The sequence below is a fragment of the Agelaius phoeniceus genome, chromosome 35 (genome assembly GCF_051311805.1).
Source record: "Agelaius phoeniceus isolate bAgePho1 chromosome 35, bAgePho1.hap1, whole genome shotgun sequence".
In the NCBI taxonomy this organism is placed as follows: domain Eukaryota; kingdom Metazoa; phylum Chordata; class Aves; order Passeriformes; family Icteridae; genus Agelaius; species Agelaius phoeniceus.
This window is the reverse complement of record NC_135299.1, coordinates 81,437-96,230: the sequence shown is the minus strand read 5'-3', so window position 1 is coordinate 96,230 and position 14,794 is coordinate 81,437. Positions and strand designations below refer to the sequence as shown.

The following is a 14,794-nucleotide window of genomic DNA, read 5'->3' as shown; positions in this document are numbered from 1 at the left end:
CTGAGCCACCTTGGAGCGGCGGGACGGGGACAGTTCCGCTCCTTGGGACACCTCTGCCACCCTCCCTCCATGCCCAGGGAGGGGGGAAGCAGCACCCGAACAGCCCCGGACCCTCCTGCCCCTGTCCCGCCCCAAAGGGGCCGAGCAGAGCGCGGCTGAGCCGGGGCGGCCCCGCTCGGGACGGGCCCGAGGAGCCGCAAGGCGGCAACGCAGCCCCGGGGCGCCGCCAGCGCCGGCTTCGAACGGGGGCGGCGGCGAACGGCGAATCCCCTGAATTTCACTGGATTGCCCTGGGTTTCCCTGATGGCGAACTGGGATTTCCCTGGATCTCCCTGGGTTTCCCTGGATTCCCTGGCTCTCCCTGGGTTTCCCTGGATTCCCTGGATCTCCCTGGGTTTCCCTGGATCTCCCTGGATTCCCTGGCTCTCCCTGACACCAAACTGGGATTTCCCCAGACCTCCCCAAACCCCCCGGCGGAGGCTGCTGGCAGCAGAGAGGAGCCCCTGCCGCCCTTTGCTGCACGGTGAAGAGGATGAGGATGAGGAAGGAGGAGCCTTCCTCCCGTTTTCCTGCCTCGGACCCCTCAGTTCACACCCTGTATTTGCCTCGAGGGTCCCAAACCCCCCTGGACTGTTCTGGACACCCCCTGCCCAGGGATGTCCCCGTGTCCCCTCCCAGCCTGGGGGTCCCCAGCTGCACCCCCCTGGACCCCCACCCACCCTCCCACATCATTCCCACCCTTCCCCATCACCCCCAAACCCCCCTGGGGTCCCCAAAACCGGCTGGGCCCCCCCTCCAGGAACCCCCAGGACTCCCCACAGCACCCCAAGGACAGGAGCTGTTCATGTAATCTCTTTAATACTGTGTAATACTTTTTTTTTTCTTTTTTTTTCATTTTAAAATACAGCATTTCTTGAGGTAGACCATCCCAGCCCTAGAGCTTGTCTGTCTCAGACATCAATAAGACATGAATTAAATACTTTCATGTACAATATGTTGCAAAATGAGGTAGAAATGGTTACAGAGAGTGTACAAATAGGATAATAATAATAATAATAATAATAAGTCTTCAGGAATCCAGCACGACTTTTTGGAGGTGGGAGGCAAAAGGTAATGCCCTGGATGCAATAGGAAACTGGGAAAATTAGGAAAAATTGGGAAAAAACCTGGCAGACACCTCGGGGGGGAGCCCCTGAGAGGGATCTGCTCTCTCTGCACACGCAGACCCTGAGGTTTAGGGGGAGGCCTTTAGAGCGCTAAAAATAATAAATTTTTTTTTTTTAAATGGGGAAATCCCCACCATGATGCAAAGAGGGGACCATGGATGGGTTGGGGGTTCATGCTCTGTGCAAAGCCCCTCGCTCAGCCCTGCTGGGCTTTTCTGGGGGGAATGGGAAGGGGGAGATTTGCCCAATTTGCTCCAAAAAGTGGTGCCAGCAACAGCTCCCAACCTACAGCACTAAACTTTCCATTGAAGACACGTTACTCCACCAAACGCTACGATAAACGATGTTAAACAAAATTTCAAATAAAATTATGGCATAATATATGTGGAAAACACCTGAAATACATTCAAATTTCATCTTTGTAACAGCTTCAAGTTTATTTTTCCTTTTATTTCTTCCTTTCTTCACCCCCTTTGGAAGCAAATGCAGGAGGCAGCTCTGTCCCAGGTCGGAAAACTCTTTAAAAAATCTCCTTTTTCCTTTTCTGAGAAGATAAAAAGTGTTTTAAAAAAAACATTCTTTAGTTTTTCTGAGGTAATTCTTTTCCTGAGTAGTTAAAAAAGAAAACAAACAAACAAACAAAAAAATACTACAGACCTTACAAAAATAAAAACCCAAGTCTAGGATATTCAACAATCTACAGCATTTTACTCCAAAACCCCCTGGTTTTGGGGTGTAACCCATTGGTTTGGGGTGCAACCCCCTGATTTGGGGCACAACTTCCTTGTTTTGGGGTGAAATTCCCTGGTTTTTGGGCATCTCCCCCAGCTCCCCCTTTCCCTGATCAAGGTGAGAAGGGGCTCCAAGGACACCCGAGGTATTTCTGTTGAGAACAATAAAATCAATTAAAAAAAAAAATGACAATAAAGCTTTTGGGGTGGATGGGGGAGCTCCTGAATCCGGCGCTGGAGCCGATGCCGGTGCCGGGAACCTCCGGGGGCGCCTCCGGCCCCGCTGGCACGGCCGCTCCGGGCACGAAGGGTTGGGAAAACAATAAATAGCTTATCCTGAGTGGTGGGCGAGGCTCCCCCGAGCCACAGCGGGGAAATCCCTGGAGGAGTCCCAAAGAGGAGAGGTGTGAGGTATGCGGGTGCTGAGAGGAGGGATCCAACCCCACTGAGAGAACCAGAGCCCCAAGGACCCCAAGCCAGGGCCCAGATCTGTCCCCGTTGCCTCGGGGTCTGTCCCCATGGCCTCAGGGTCTGTCCCCATGGCCTTGGGGTCCATCCCTGTGGCCTCGGGGTCCATCCCTGCAACCTTGGGGTCCATCCCTGCGGCCTCAGGGTCTGTCCCCATGGCCTTGGGGTCTGTCCCCATGGCCTCAGGGTCTGTCCCCATGGCCTCGGGGTCCATCCCTGTGGCCTCAGAGTCCATCCCTGCAGCCTTGGGGTCCGTCCCTGTGGCCATAGGGTCCATCCCTGTGGCCTTGGGGTCCATCCCTGCAGCCTTGGGGTCCATCCCTGTAGCCTCAGAGTCCATCCCTGTGGCCTCAGAGTTCATCCCTATGGCCTCAGAGTCCATCCCTGTGGCCTTGGGATCCAACCCTGCAGCCTTGGGGTCCATCCCTGCAGCCTTGGGGTCCGTCCCTGTGGCCTTGGGGTCCATCCCTGTGGCCTCAGGGTCTGTCCCTGCAGCCTTGGGGTCCATCCCTGTGGCCTCAGAGTCCATCCCTGTGGCCTTGGGGTCCAACCCTGCAGCCTTGGGGTCCGTCCCCACAGCCTCAGGGTCCGACCCCCATCAGTGCCTGGTGCCGTACATCTTATCCCACTCCAGGAACAAGTCCAGCTCCTTCTGGGACAGGGCAGGGTGCACCTTGCAGAACGCCTTCTCCAGGTCCTGGTAGGAGGCGAGGGGTCCCGGCAGCGTGCGGCGCGCGGCAGCCCCGGCGTGCTGGCAGAGCCGCAGCAGCTCGGCGCCGGAGAAGCTCTCGGTGCGCTGCGCCAGGGCGGCCAGCTCGCGCTCGCTCAGGCAGCAGCTCTGCTGGGCCAGGGCCTGGCGCAGGATGTGGCGCCGCGCCTCGCCGTCCGGCGGCGCGATGTACAGCCGCGTGCCGAAGCGCCGGTGCGACGCCTCGTCCATGCTGCCGGGCCGCGCCGTGGTGCCGATGACCACCACGTTGTGCTCAGATGAGGTAGCCACGTTGTCCAGGTAGGAGAGGAGCTGGGATTTGAGGTTGCTGGCCTGGCCGCCGTCCTCGCCCGCCCGCGCCGCCAGCAAGGACTCGGCCTCGGTGATGAGCACCACGGAGGGCTGCCGGCAGTTGGCCACGAAGAACACGGTCTGGAGGATCTTCTCAGCTTCGGCCTTCCAGGTGGACAGCAGCGTGGTGCCGCTGAGCCTCAGCAGGGTCGAGCCCAGCTGGGTGGAGATGCAGCGGCTCAGCAGCGTCTTCCCGGTGCCGCGGGGCCCGAAGAGCAGCAGGGTCCGCAGCGGGTGGCTCGCGCCGCTGTAGGAGCCGGGCCGCAGGATGGGCCACAGCAGCTCCTCCTCGATGGCCGCCTTCACCGACACCTGCCCAGCAACGTCCGACCACTGCACCGGCGGGCCCCTCTCCACCACCTTGGTGTTGACCAGCTCCAGGAGCAGGGGGTCGATGTTCTTGGGCTGCTCCTCCAGCGGGGCGCCGCCGAACACCGGCGCTTTGGATGGCAGCCGCAGTGGGAAGGGGGCTCCGGGCTCGGCCGCCCGCTCCCCGTTGGCGAGGGGGGGGCTGAACTTCTCGAATGGCTCTGCCGGCTGCAGGGGAGTGTCCCTGGCACCGTAGGATGGCGACACCATCCCCTTCATCTGCTGCCCACCATACTTGCCGCCGTGTTCTTCAGCGCTCCCAGCACCCGCTGGCCTCTTCCTGGGCTTGAAGGCCACCTGGGGGGACTCGCTGCTGCTGCTGAAGCCGTTGCCCCGGCACTCGCCGTTGTCCGACAGGGGGTAGGGGGACTTTGGCTGCTCGTAGCTGTATTTCCTGTACCTGCCTTCACCATCATCTTCCCCTCCGATGTCAAATGCCTTCCTCTTCAGCGTGCCCGCCGCCTCGGTGCCCAGGGGCGGCACGGCCAGGGCGCCCAGCCCAGCACCCTGGTAGCCATAGGCAGGGACCCCCGGCGGGCGGGCGGAGGGTGGCGGGGCCGGGATGGGTGTGGGCGCAGCGATGCCAGAGGGCAGGTAGGAGGCAGAGGGGTGGGGTGGGTGGATGCCCCCGTAGCCCGGCTGGGGCGGGTAGCTGCTGCTGGCGTAGTTGTACATGGGGCCCGAGGAGCCGTAGCCTGGCACCAGGGCGGGCGAGGGGTGCGGAGGCTGCAGGAGCCCTGAGCTGTGGAGGCTGGGAGGGTGCGGGGGCGGCAGCGCTGCCGCCGGCTGGGCGCAGTAGCCAGAGGGCAGGTAGGTGCCACCATAGCCTGAGGGGTACTCCTGAGACGCCCCGAGTGCCCCGGAGCCGGCAGCAGCCGCCCCGCACGAGTTCCCGGCGTACACGGGGTCGCTGAGGTTGGCCGACACCACCGGGGAGCCCCCCAGCCCGATGGCCCCGCTGCCCGCAGGGACTGCAGGTGGCACCACGGCCTTGGCACCAGCCAGGCCATCGTGGATGGGGGTCAGCGGGTAGGTGCCATCGGAGCCGTGCGCCCCCGGCCAGGGCTCCCCGTCCCCCTTCTGCCCGTTAACAGGGCCGAAGGCGCCATCCCCGTAGGCGCCGAGCGCCGGGCGCTCGTAGGGCGCGTCCAGCACCCCCGAGTACTTCTCGGCGTACCTCTTGAGGAGGTTGGAGGCCGTCAGCGCCGAGATGTCGTCGTTGGCCCAGGCGTAGTTGAAGCGCTGGCGGGTGCTGGGGTACAGCTCGGTCTTGTGGGCCGGCGAGGAGGTCGTGGAGGAGACGTCCAGGTGCTGCTCCGGCCACTGGTTCAGGGACTGGGCATGCTCTGGTGACCAGTGCATCTTCGACAGACCTGTGGGGACAGCACAGGTGAGAGCAGTGGAACGGGAGCTGTGCATGGAGTGTCCCCAGATCCTGCTGTGCTCTGCCCTGTCCTTACCCCAGCACACCCCCGGGCTGTGAAACAACTGCTCCAGCTGACTCTGGATATTCACAGCATCATCAGCAAGGCCCTTCAAGACCATCAAGTCCAATAAATAATCTGATTGTGCAGAGTGGCTTAAGGGCTGTGGGCAGGGAGGGAGTGGGGCACAAGGTCCCCCCCAGTACCGCCTGAAATTATTGTTGTCACTAATAATGAAGGGATGAGACCATCCTCAGATTAAGAAGGATTTGTCAAAGTGCTCCTTAAGGACAAAGGCACAGGGGATCCTCCTGGAGCTGCCTGTGGGGCTGGCTGGGCAAGGGGCAAAGGTACCCAGGGAGCTCTAAAGGGAAAAATGAGCATTTGGCTGATTCTGTGATGAATAAGAATGATGATTCATGTGATGAATAAAGCATTTTCCCTGATATTTTAATTTTTAAAAGGAATTTAAACACTGGGAGTTTCCATCCCCGCTCAGCAGGTGAACAGTGCTGCTGCTGCTGCTTCTGTCCCCCAGCAATGTCAGGCTGCAAGTGCCCAGTGCTCAGGGATTTGGGGACACCAAGAGAGGTGTCTGAGCACTCCTGGCCACCAGCACCACCAACAAATCCCAGTGGCATTCCCAGGCTTTTGGGACCGGGAGCAGCTGCCCAGGGCAGCGATGGACCCCGCTGCTCAGACACCAGTTAAAAAATCACCTAGAGGTGGGCCCGGGGATGGAATTGCTTCTCCAAAAGCCTGGAGCAGGGTGTGGTTGGAAGCCCAGCACAAGGGCACAGCTCCTCCCGCCCCGATCCCAATCCCGGATCCCAGAGCCGCTCGGGGGGAATGCACAGACGCAGCTTCGCAAGCCCCGGGCGCCAACCACCCCCTTTAAAGAGGCGAGAAGAAAAAAACCCCAAATCCATGCAAAAGCTGGAAAACCCAGCGAGGGGGAGGGCGGCGGGCAGGGAGGAGTTGTCAGGGTTGAAATGGGACGTGAATGAGTGGCGGAGCGGGACAGATGTTTCAATGCTCCCCTTGGCAGTGTGAGAAAATTACTGTCCAGTGACCAAATGGCCGGGCCGGTTCCCACCCTCGCTGCTGCCCATTATCCCCAGCACAAGACAAAGGCGGGCAGGGGGGCTGGGCAGGGAGAATCCCATTGTTCCCGCCCGCCCTAATTATGGAAATCTTGTTAATCTATTCAGCAGCGAGTCTGAACTGGGCTTTTGTTCGGGGGTTTTGAGCGGGCGCGCCGCTGAGGGTGTCCAACGGCTCAGCGTGGGGATGGGGAGCGCTGCCTCCCCCCGGGAGAGGCTCCAGGACAGCATCGCGGAGCGGGGACAGCTCATCCTCGGCCCTCGTGTGCGGGGCACGCCGCGTTCGCACGCGTGTGGAACGCTCTCACACTCGCTCCCCAGCCCCACGCACACGGCGCTGATGCTGGGGTATAAAAATTTGGGGAAAAAAATCCCAGTGGAGTGACCCCCCCCCCGCCCCCAGGCAGCATCTGCTGATGGCTGTGATGACCCCACACTCCTGGGGGGATCAAGAGGAGACTCCAATGGGTTTGGAGGGGAAAAAAGCAGAGAAGAGCAAACACATCCAGGCTGAGGATGCACTGAAGCTGGGGTTTAAACGCTGTCAAATTCACACTCAGGCTGAGGATGCACTAAAGCTGGGGTTTAAACGCTGTCAAATTCACACCCAGGCTGAAGATGCACTAAAGCTGGGGTTTAAACGCTGTCAAATTCACATCCAGGCTGAGGATGCACTGAAGCTGGGGTTTAAACGCTGTCAAATTCCCCTGAGCCCCAGGAAGAGGGGCTGGCTCATGGAGGGAGTGATCCAGATGGGTCTCATCCCTTTGGGCAGTCCATGTCCAAGGACCACCCTTGGACCATTCCCAAGGAGCATCCCAGCCCTTGGGTGCCAGGCTGAGCTGCCAAAGCCACAGCTCTGTGGTCATCCAGGGCCCATGGTCACCCACAGCTTCTTGACCATCCTCAGCTCTGTGGCCATCCAGGGCCCATGGCCACCCACAGCTTCTTGATTATCCACAGCTTCTTGATCATCCTCAGCTCTGTGGTCATCCAGGGTCCATGGTCATCCATGGCTCTGTTCATCCACAGCTCTGTGGTCATCCAGGCTTCATGTTCACCCACAGCTCCATGGTTGATCACCCACAGCTCCATGGTTGGTCACCCGCAGCTCCGTGGTTGGTCACCCACAGCTCCATGGTTGGTCACCCACAGCTCCGTGGTCCTCACGCTGCTGTCATGCCGGTTTAGCTGCTGCTGGCTGCTCCTCTGCTGAGCTTGGAGGATTCAGGCTTTTTCCAAAACCCACTGAGCACAGAATCATGGAATCACAGAATCCCATAGGATCACAGAATGACCAGGTTGGAAGAGACCTTCAAGACCATCGAGTCCAACCCATCCCCAACACCTCAGCTCAACCCTGGCACCCAGTGCCACGTCCAGGCTTTGTTAAACACACTCAGGGATGGTGACTCCACCACCTCCCTGGGCAGAACATTCCAGAACTTCATCACTTTTTCAGTAAAATCTTTCTCTTAATATCCAACTGAAGCTTCATGTGGTACAGCCAGCTTAAGGCTGTGTCCTGTTGTTCTGCTAAAAGAAACCCACCTGTGACACCAGAGGTGTCACAACCTGACCGTGACACCAGAGGTGTCACAACCCACCTGTGACACCAAGGATGTCACACCTGACCATGACACCTGAGATGTCACAACCCACCTGTGACACTGGGGGCGTCACAACCTGACCATGACACCTGAGATGTCACAACCCACCTGTGACACCAGAGATGTCACAACCCACCAGTGTCACCACAGCACCAGCCAAGGCCGTGAGGCTCCACCCCAGCCCCAGCTGGGCAGGGTTCCTTGGCAGCCACGGAGTTTTCCCCAGATTTTTGTGTTTGGAAAATCCACGGGGGGGTGCGGTGACATCCCAGGATGGCACCGCCACCAGGGCAGGGCCAGGGCACGCGTGGCACAGGGGTCTGGGCTGGCTCTGCTGTGCCCATCCCGGGCTTGTCCCAGGCCCCACGGTCACTCTGGTCACTCAGAGAACAAGTGCAGAGCAGCTGGACACCAGCGAGTGACCGATGGGCCGCTGTCCATCTGTCCTTCCTGGCAGCAGCTGAGCCTGGCCCATCTGTCACTGCCAGGACAGACCCCCACGGCCTGGGAAAGGATCCATGGCCTGGGAACTCCGGGATGAGGAATGCTGCTCCAAGGACACACCCCAAAACCCCCAAAATCCCCCAAATCCTGCTCCAGGGACACCCCCCCGTTATCCCAGGCCAGGGCAAGGCCCCCAGCCATCACCACAAGGGAGACCACGACGGCACCGCTGCAATGAACCAAACACTTCTGCCTTTTGCAGCTGTGCTCGGGAGGAAGGAGGCAGGAGCAGAGCCCCTCCTTGGCACCCTCCTGGAGGGACGAGCCCTTCGGAGCACACTCAACCTCCGTCACCCCCGCGCGTGGCCCGGCCTCGCTGCGCCTCACCCCTGGCCTTTAATTACGCATTTCTGCGGCCATTAGCCCTCTCACCATCAATTACAGCCGCATTATCCCGCTCCAGCAGCAGCGGGACACGGCCACCAGAGTCAAGTGCTGCGGCAGCGGCTCTCTGGCCACTCAGAGAAACAGAACTTCCCCAGACTTCCTTCTGGAAAAGTCTGTGAGAAGGTCAGAGGAGAGAATGAGAAATAGTTCTTTTCTTGCTGCACCTATTGTTGTGAACACGTAGAATGTGTTATGGAGATTTGTTCACCTAAGGGGGCTTCTTAATTAGCCAATGGTGATGGTGTTTTAATTAAAGGAGCAAGCAGTTCAACCTGTAGCAAATTAAGATATTAAAAAGCAATGGGTTTCTTGATAAAGATTATTATTGATCAGCCTTCTGTGGATCAGAAGTCTGCTAATTATCCTAATTATCCTAATTATGCTAAATATTCTTAATTATTCTGTGAATCATGGAGTCTATGCTAATTATGACCTGGCCAGGGGCTCGTTGTAACCATAAAGTGCTCTGCAATTCTCTGCAAAAGGAGGAAAAGGATGTTCTGGTGGGAGCATCCCTCAGCTGCTGCTGCACAAAAAGTGCCCAAAAAGGTCCTGCTGCTCCTTGGGAAATGGGGAGATTCGATGCCTTGGGAATCCGGACTTGATATTTTTAATATATTTGTGATCCTGCAGTTCTTTAGTGTAGAACTCTGATCCCCATGTGCAGTGTGAGCTGCTGCCTTCACATTCTGGGAAGACACAACAATTCCTCTCCAGGCTGGGAATCAAGGACGCTGCCTCAAAGAAATGTAAACAAAAGTGATTTGGAGGCAGAAAACTTGGGGTAAATGACTTCATTACGTGGGGCTGTGATTGGAACATTAACCCCCAATATGCAAATGGACCAAACTTATAAAAGTGTGAAAACCCAGAGTCCATTTTCGGGTGTAGCCCCTTGAGGGGGAAGCTTTGTCTGCCCAAAATCTACCTGAAAGCCCTTCAATAAATAGAAATAAACTGCTTGTTATCCCCTAAAATAAAAAGCTGTTTTTAGGTAGCCCCCAAAAGGCACCAATTTAATCGCAGGGAGAAGACCCAGCTGCAGCCTCCCCAGTGCCAGATCCCCCCAGGCTGGAGCTGCTGCCACCTCTCAGGGGTGGCACAGCAGAGCCTTTGTGCAGGGCAGGCAGAGCTTCCTCACCCAGCCATTACTCGGCTGCTTTTATGTAGGAAAGACAAGCTTAAAGTGCAGTTTGTCCTGACATTTGTTTTCACTTTCCTGGGGAAAAAAAAGGGGGGAAAAAAAACAAACAAAAACCAAAATTCTGGCTCTTTTCTCTCTGGAGGGAAAAGGCTGGCCTGGGTAGCACAGCTCAGGGAGCCTGGCATAGCAGTGGGATGCCCACTCTGAGGAGGGCATTTCCACCCTGGAGAGGGAACCCCAACCTGGAGAGGGCATCCCCATCCTGGAGAGGGAACCCCAACCTGGAGAGGGCATTTCCACCCTGGAGAGGGCACCCCCAACCTGGAGAGGGCACCCCAACCTGGAGAGGGAACCCCAACCTGAAGAGGGCATTTCCACCCTGGGGAGGGCCATTTTGCCATCCCAGCCTGGGAGGAGACCCCAGGATCTCAATCCGGGGAGGAAATCTCAACATCCCAGTCCAGGGAGGACACCTCAAAGTCCTGACCAGGGAGGAAACCTCCACATCTGGATCCAGGGTGGAAATCTCAGCATCCTTAGCAGGGAGGAAACCTCCACATCTGGATCCAGGGAGGACAGCCCAACATCTGGATCCAGGGAGGACAGCACAGCACCCCAGCCTGGGGATAAGGGGTTAACATCCTGCCCGGAGAGGGCACTCTGACATTCCACCCCGAGGGGACACCCCAAAATCCTGCTCCAGGGACCCCCCCCAGCATTCCCAGCCCAGGGCAGGGCCCCAGGGCGTCACCACAACCACGCTGGCATCACCACAACCACGCTGGCGTGACCACAACCACGCTGGCATCACCAGAGTGACACAAACATTTCTGCTCTGCCCTCCTCAAGCTGTGCTCAGGAGGAAAAGCCCTCCTTGGCATCCTCCAGCTCTCCCCCAAGGCCTCAGTGGCTTTATCAGGGCCACCATAAAGATCTGGGGCTGCTGATAAGTGACCCAGGCAGGCCCTGGGCCATGGGGACAATTTAAGTGACCTTAACTGCAGCTGCTGCTGGGACACGAGGCCGGGAGAGGTTTTACAGCACCCTCAGCACGCAGCAAAATAAACTTTGCTGTGGAGAGCTGAGCTCCACGGGACTCCAGGACTCACAGGACTTCCAGGTCCTGCAGCCCCAGCACCCTCTGCACATCAAGGATGGCATTCCTGGGGCAGAAAAAGATCCAGGATCCCTCTCAGGACTCTGAAGAAAGGAGAGAATCCCCCCATGACATGACCAAGCCAGCTCCAAAGGAAAAAAAAACAACATTCCAGGAGTTGTGGCAACCAACTCACGGTGGCAAAAGTTTGTAAGGGGATAAATTGGTTTTCAGAACTGGGAATTTCCGTGGCTGGCACTGGGGAGAGCTTTATTCCCTGCCTGGCTGCTGCTCCAGCAATGGGGACTTTCCTGTCCTCAGGAATATCTCCTCAATTAGGAGGATGCCAAAAGAATGGAGTGACCCCATGGCCACTCTGTTTTCACCCCAAAAAAACCCTCTTTAGGATTTTCTCCTCCCGTGGCTGCTGGGAGTGGAGGTTGGGGATGTGGGGAGAGGGCTCAGAACCTTCAGGCTTGCTTGTGCAGGTGCTTTGATACGGACCTGGGAGCAGAGGTTTGGGAAAACCACAGCCCCTGCTTGGGTCAGTCGGTGTGAACAGGCAAAGCAGCCTCAGGATCAGGCCCCAGCTACCAAATAAAGAAAAGAGAGGGAGCTGCAGCAGGTGGGAGCTCACCCCTGGGCTCTTCGACAACTGAACTCCGCATCCCACAGCATCCGGGGAAAACTGCCCTGGAGATTTCTCAGCCTTTATTCCACGTTTTCCCCTGGAAATTAAGGAACTTTGACAGGACACAGCACAGGTTTGGGCGCCAAGAGCAGCCAGCACCAAAGCCAAGATGCTGCTAAACCCCCGCCCAGGCCCTGGGAGGGGAAAAAGGGCTGGGAAAAGGAAGGAGGGAGGGGAGGAGGGAGGAGGGAGAGAGGAGAAAACACCGGCTCCAGATAAGCAATTGTTAACATGATCCATATGGTACACAACACTCTGTTTAACCCAAATGATAATGGCAAAAGGCAAGAATGCAGCGGGGCTCGGCGGGAGAACAAAGGCGGCCACAGAACCCTTCCCTGCTCCAGGAATTCCCAAATGGAGGAGCTGAAAACCCTTCCCTGCTCCAGGAATTCCCAAATGGAAGAGCTGAAACCCTTCCCTGCTCCAGGAATTCCCAAATGGAGGAGCTGAAACCCTTCCCTGCTCCAGGAATTCCCAAATGGAGGAGCTGAAACCCTTCCCTGCTCCAGGAATTCCCAAATGGAGGAGCTGAAACCCTTCCCTGCTCCAGGAATTCCGAGCAGGGACAGCCAGAGGCTGTTTCCCCTTCCCTGCTCCAGAGGAATGAGGGGACAGAGCTGATTGATGGCTGCTCCCCCATTCCCCACTCCAGGAATTGTGGCTGCCCCCTCATTTTCCCCAAAACCCACTTGGCTCTCTCCTTCCCCTCCCCAAAACAGCCAAAACACAGAGCAGGGAGTGAGACCACAGCTGTCAGCAATAAAATAAATAAATCTGTATTTATAACAAGTAGCAACTTAGAAGTAATTAATATTTTCATAACCAGCAGCAGATGGAAATGAGAGCTGCGTGGATGTAAACACCGAGCCCATTCCCCGGGGAGCTGGGATGAATCCAGCTCTGGGTGTTTATGTTATTGCAGGATCCCGTGGCTTTCCAGGGAACACAATACAGTACGTGCCATTCATTATCCCCGCGGTCCCCCAAGAGAAAATGTCAACACACTTCTGCTGGAGAGAGCTAAAACAAATGTTTAATGTGATAAACAACTGCCAGGCCTCGGCCCCCGCCGAAATGTTTAATTCAGGAGCACCTCGAGAGCCAACAGGCGCCGGAGCACCCACATGGGGAGCCCTGGCAGGAACCTCCTCAATTCCCACCGGGAAATCCATCCTGAGCCACCAGAGAGCCCCGCACCTCCCCCAGAGCCACGTCCTCATCAATCACCCAAGTTCTGTCCAAAAATTCTGTTCCACACCTGAAATCTGTCACAAAACCCGGATGCCTTCAACGGTAATGGGAATTTTTGGGATCCCGGGGTAAAACTAGGAGTGATGAGAACCAGCACATGGCGCCTCCAAACCCAGGAGAATTTAAACAGGAATACACAGCATAAAGTGATTTTAAACCCTTCCTGATGTTCTTTTCCCCCTGAGTGAAAAAATGCCAACTTCCAAAAAAAAAAAAAAAAGAAAAAAGAAAAAAAGAAAACAACCAAAAAAAAAAGGAGATTTCGGGCAAAGCTTCCATTTCAAAATCCCCTTCAGCTCCTCAATGCCGCGACTGTTTTGAAGGCGAGCGCTCTGGCGTGCGCTTGACGTGCGCCAGCGGCTGTGGGAGCCGGCATTGTTCCAGGGGGTGAGGGAGGGAGGGAGGGAGGGAGGGAGGAGGGCAAGGCAGGAGGGAGGGAGGGATGGATGATGGATGGAGGGATGGATGGATGGATGGATGGAGGGATGGATGGACGGACGGACGGATGGAGGGATGGATGATGGATGGAGGGATGGATGGAGGGATGGATGGATGGATGGATGGATGGATGGATGGATGGACGGACGGACGGATGGATGGACGGACGGGCAGATGGAGGGATGGATGATGGATGGAGGGATGGATGGATGGATGGATGGATGGATGGACGGATGGATAGATGGATGGACAGACGGACAATCTACCGCACCGTGCGCACTCTCTGGGCTTCAGTCAGGGTTAGGCTCAGGATTGGGTCACCCCTGCGCCCCGGCTCCCCTCGGGGCCGACACCTCCCGGGACCCCGCTCCCCGCATGTCACCAGCGCGTCCCCCGCAGCTCCCGCGCCCTTTCTGGGGGAAGCAGGGAGGGAGGGGATGGCCGAAGGGGCTGCCCCGTTCCCCGGCAGCGCTCGGGTTTCTCGGAGCCCTCCCTGACCCCTCCGCGCTGCCCGGCTCGGCCGCTTTCTCCCCAAAGCGGCGGCGGCGGGGCGGGATCCGCGCCCCGGGCAGCGCGGGGGATGCTCGGCCGGGCCGCCCCGCATCTCCCCGGCCCAGCCCGGCCCCCACTCACCTCCTCATGCCGGCGGGCCCTTAGCGCAGCCCGGGAGGCCGTGCCGGGCGCCGCATCCTGCGCTGCCGCCCGGACAATGCGGGGCGGCGCGGCGGCCCCGGGCAGGCGGCGGGGGCTGGGGCCGGGCTGGGGCTGGGGCCGGGGCCGGGGCCGGGGCCGCGGCCAGGGCCTGGGCTGGGGCTGCCCCCCGCCTCCCACCGCCCACCGCCCGCCCCCGAGGCGCGGCGGGGCGGAGCGGGGATGGCGAGGGGCAGCGGCCGGCAGAGATCGCGGCGGCTCCGCGCACCCCGGATCCGACCCCCAGCATCCCAGCGCAAGCGCCAGCGTCCCGGCAGCCGCGCAACCCGAGCCCTTGCACCCCCGGATCCGTGCACCCCAATCCCCTGCACCCCCGGATCCGTGTACCCCAATCCCCTGCGCCCCAACATTCCTTATCCTGTCCCCCCAGCTCCCCATCCCCCTAACCGTCTGTCCCCCGTCTTCCCTGCACCCCTACCCCTGGCACCCCAACACCCCCGGCCCCCTGAACCTCAAAATCCCTGACCCTGCACCCCAACACCCCCGACCCCTGCACCCCAAACACTCCTGACCCTGCACCCCAACACCCCCGACCCCTGCACCCCAAACACTCCTGACCCTGCACCCCAACACCCCTGACCCTGCACCCCAAACACCCCTGTCCCTGTTTCCCCCACGCTGCCCCTGCACCCCAGCCC

The 14,794-nt window shown here is 58.5% G+C and overlaps 1 protein-coding gene across 1 annotated transcript; it reads right to left on the bottom strand.

The window, feature by feature from the left end:
• Positions 1–786: 786 nt before the first annotated feature.
• On the bottom strand, positions 787–14,458 carry FIGNL2 (fidgetin like 2). The gene is made up of 2 exons (XM_054649229.2): positions 14,079–14,458; positions 787–5,167 (listed from the first exon to the last, which is right to left on the bottom strand). The coding sequence occupies exon 2, from the start codon at positions 5,154–5,156 to the stop codon at positions 2,964–2,966; it is 2,193 nt and encodes a 730-aa protein (XP_054505204.2). The 5' UTR covers positions 5,157–5,167; positions 14,079–14,458; the 3' UTR covers positions 787–2,963.
• Between the last annotated feature and the right edge of the window lie 336 nt (positions 14,459–14,794).

Coding starts and splice junctions, on each gene's coding strand:
- FIGNL2 (XM_054649229.2), bottom strand. CDS start 5,156: ATGCACTGGTCACCAGAGCATGCCCAGTCCCTGAACCAGTGGCCGGAG.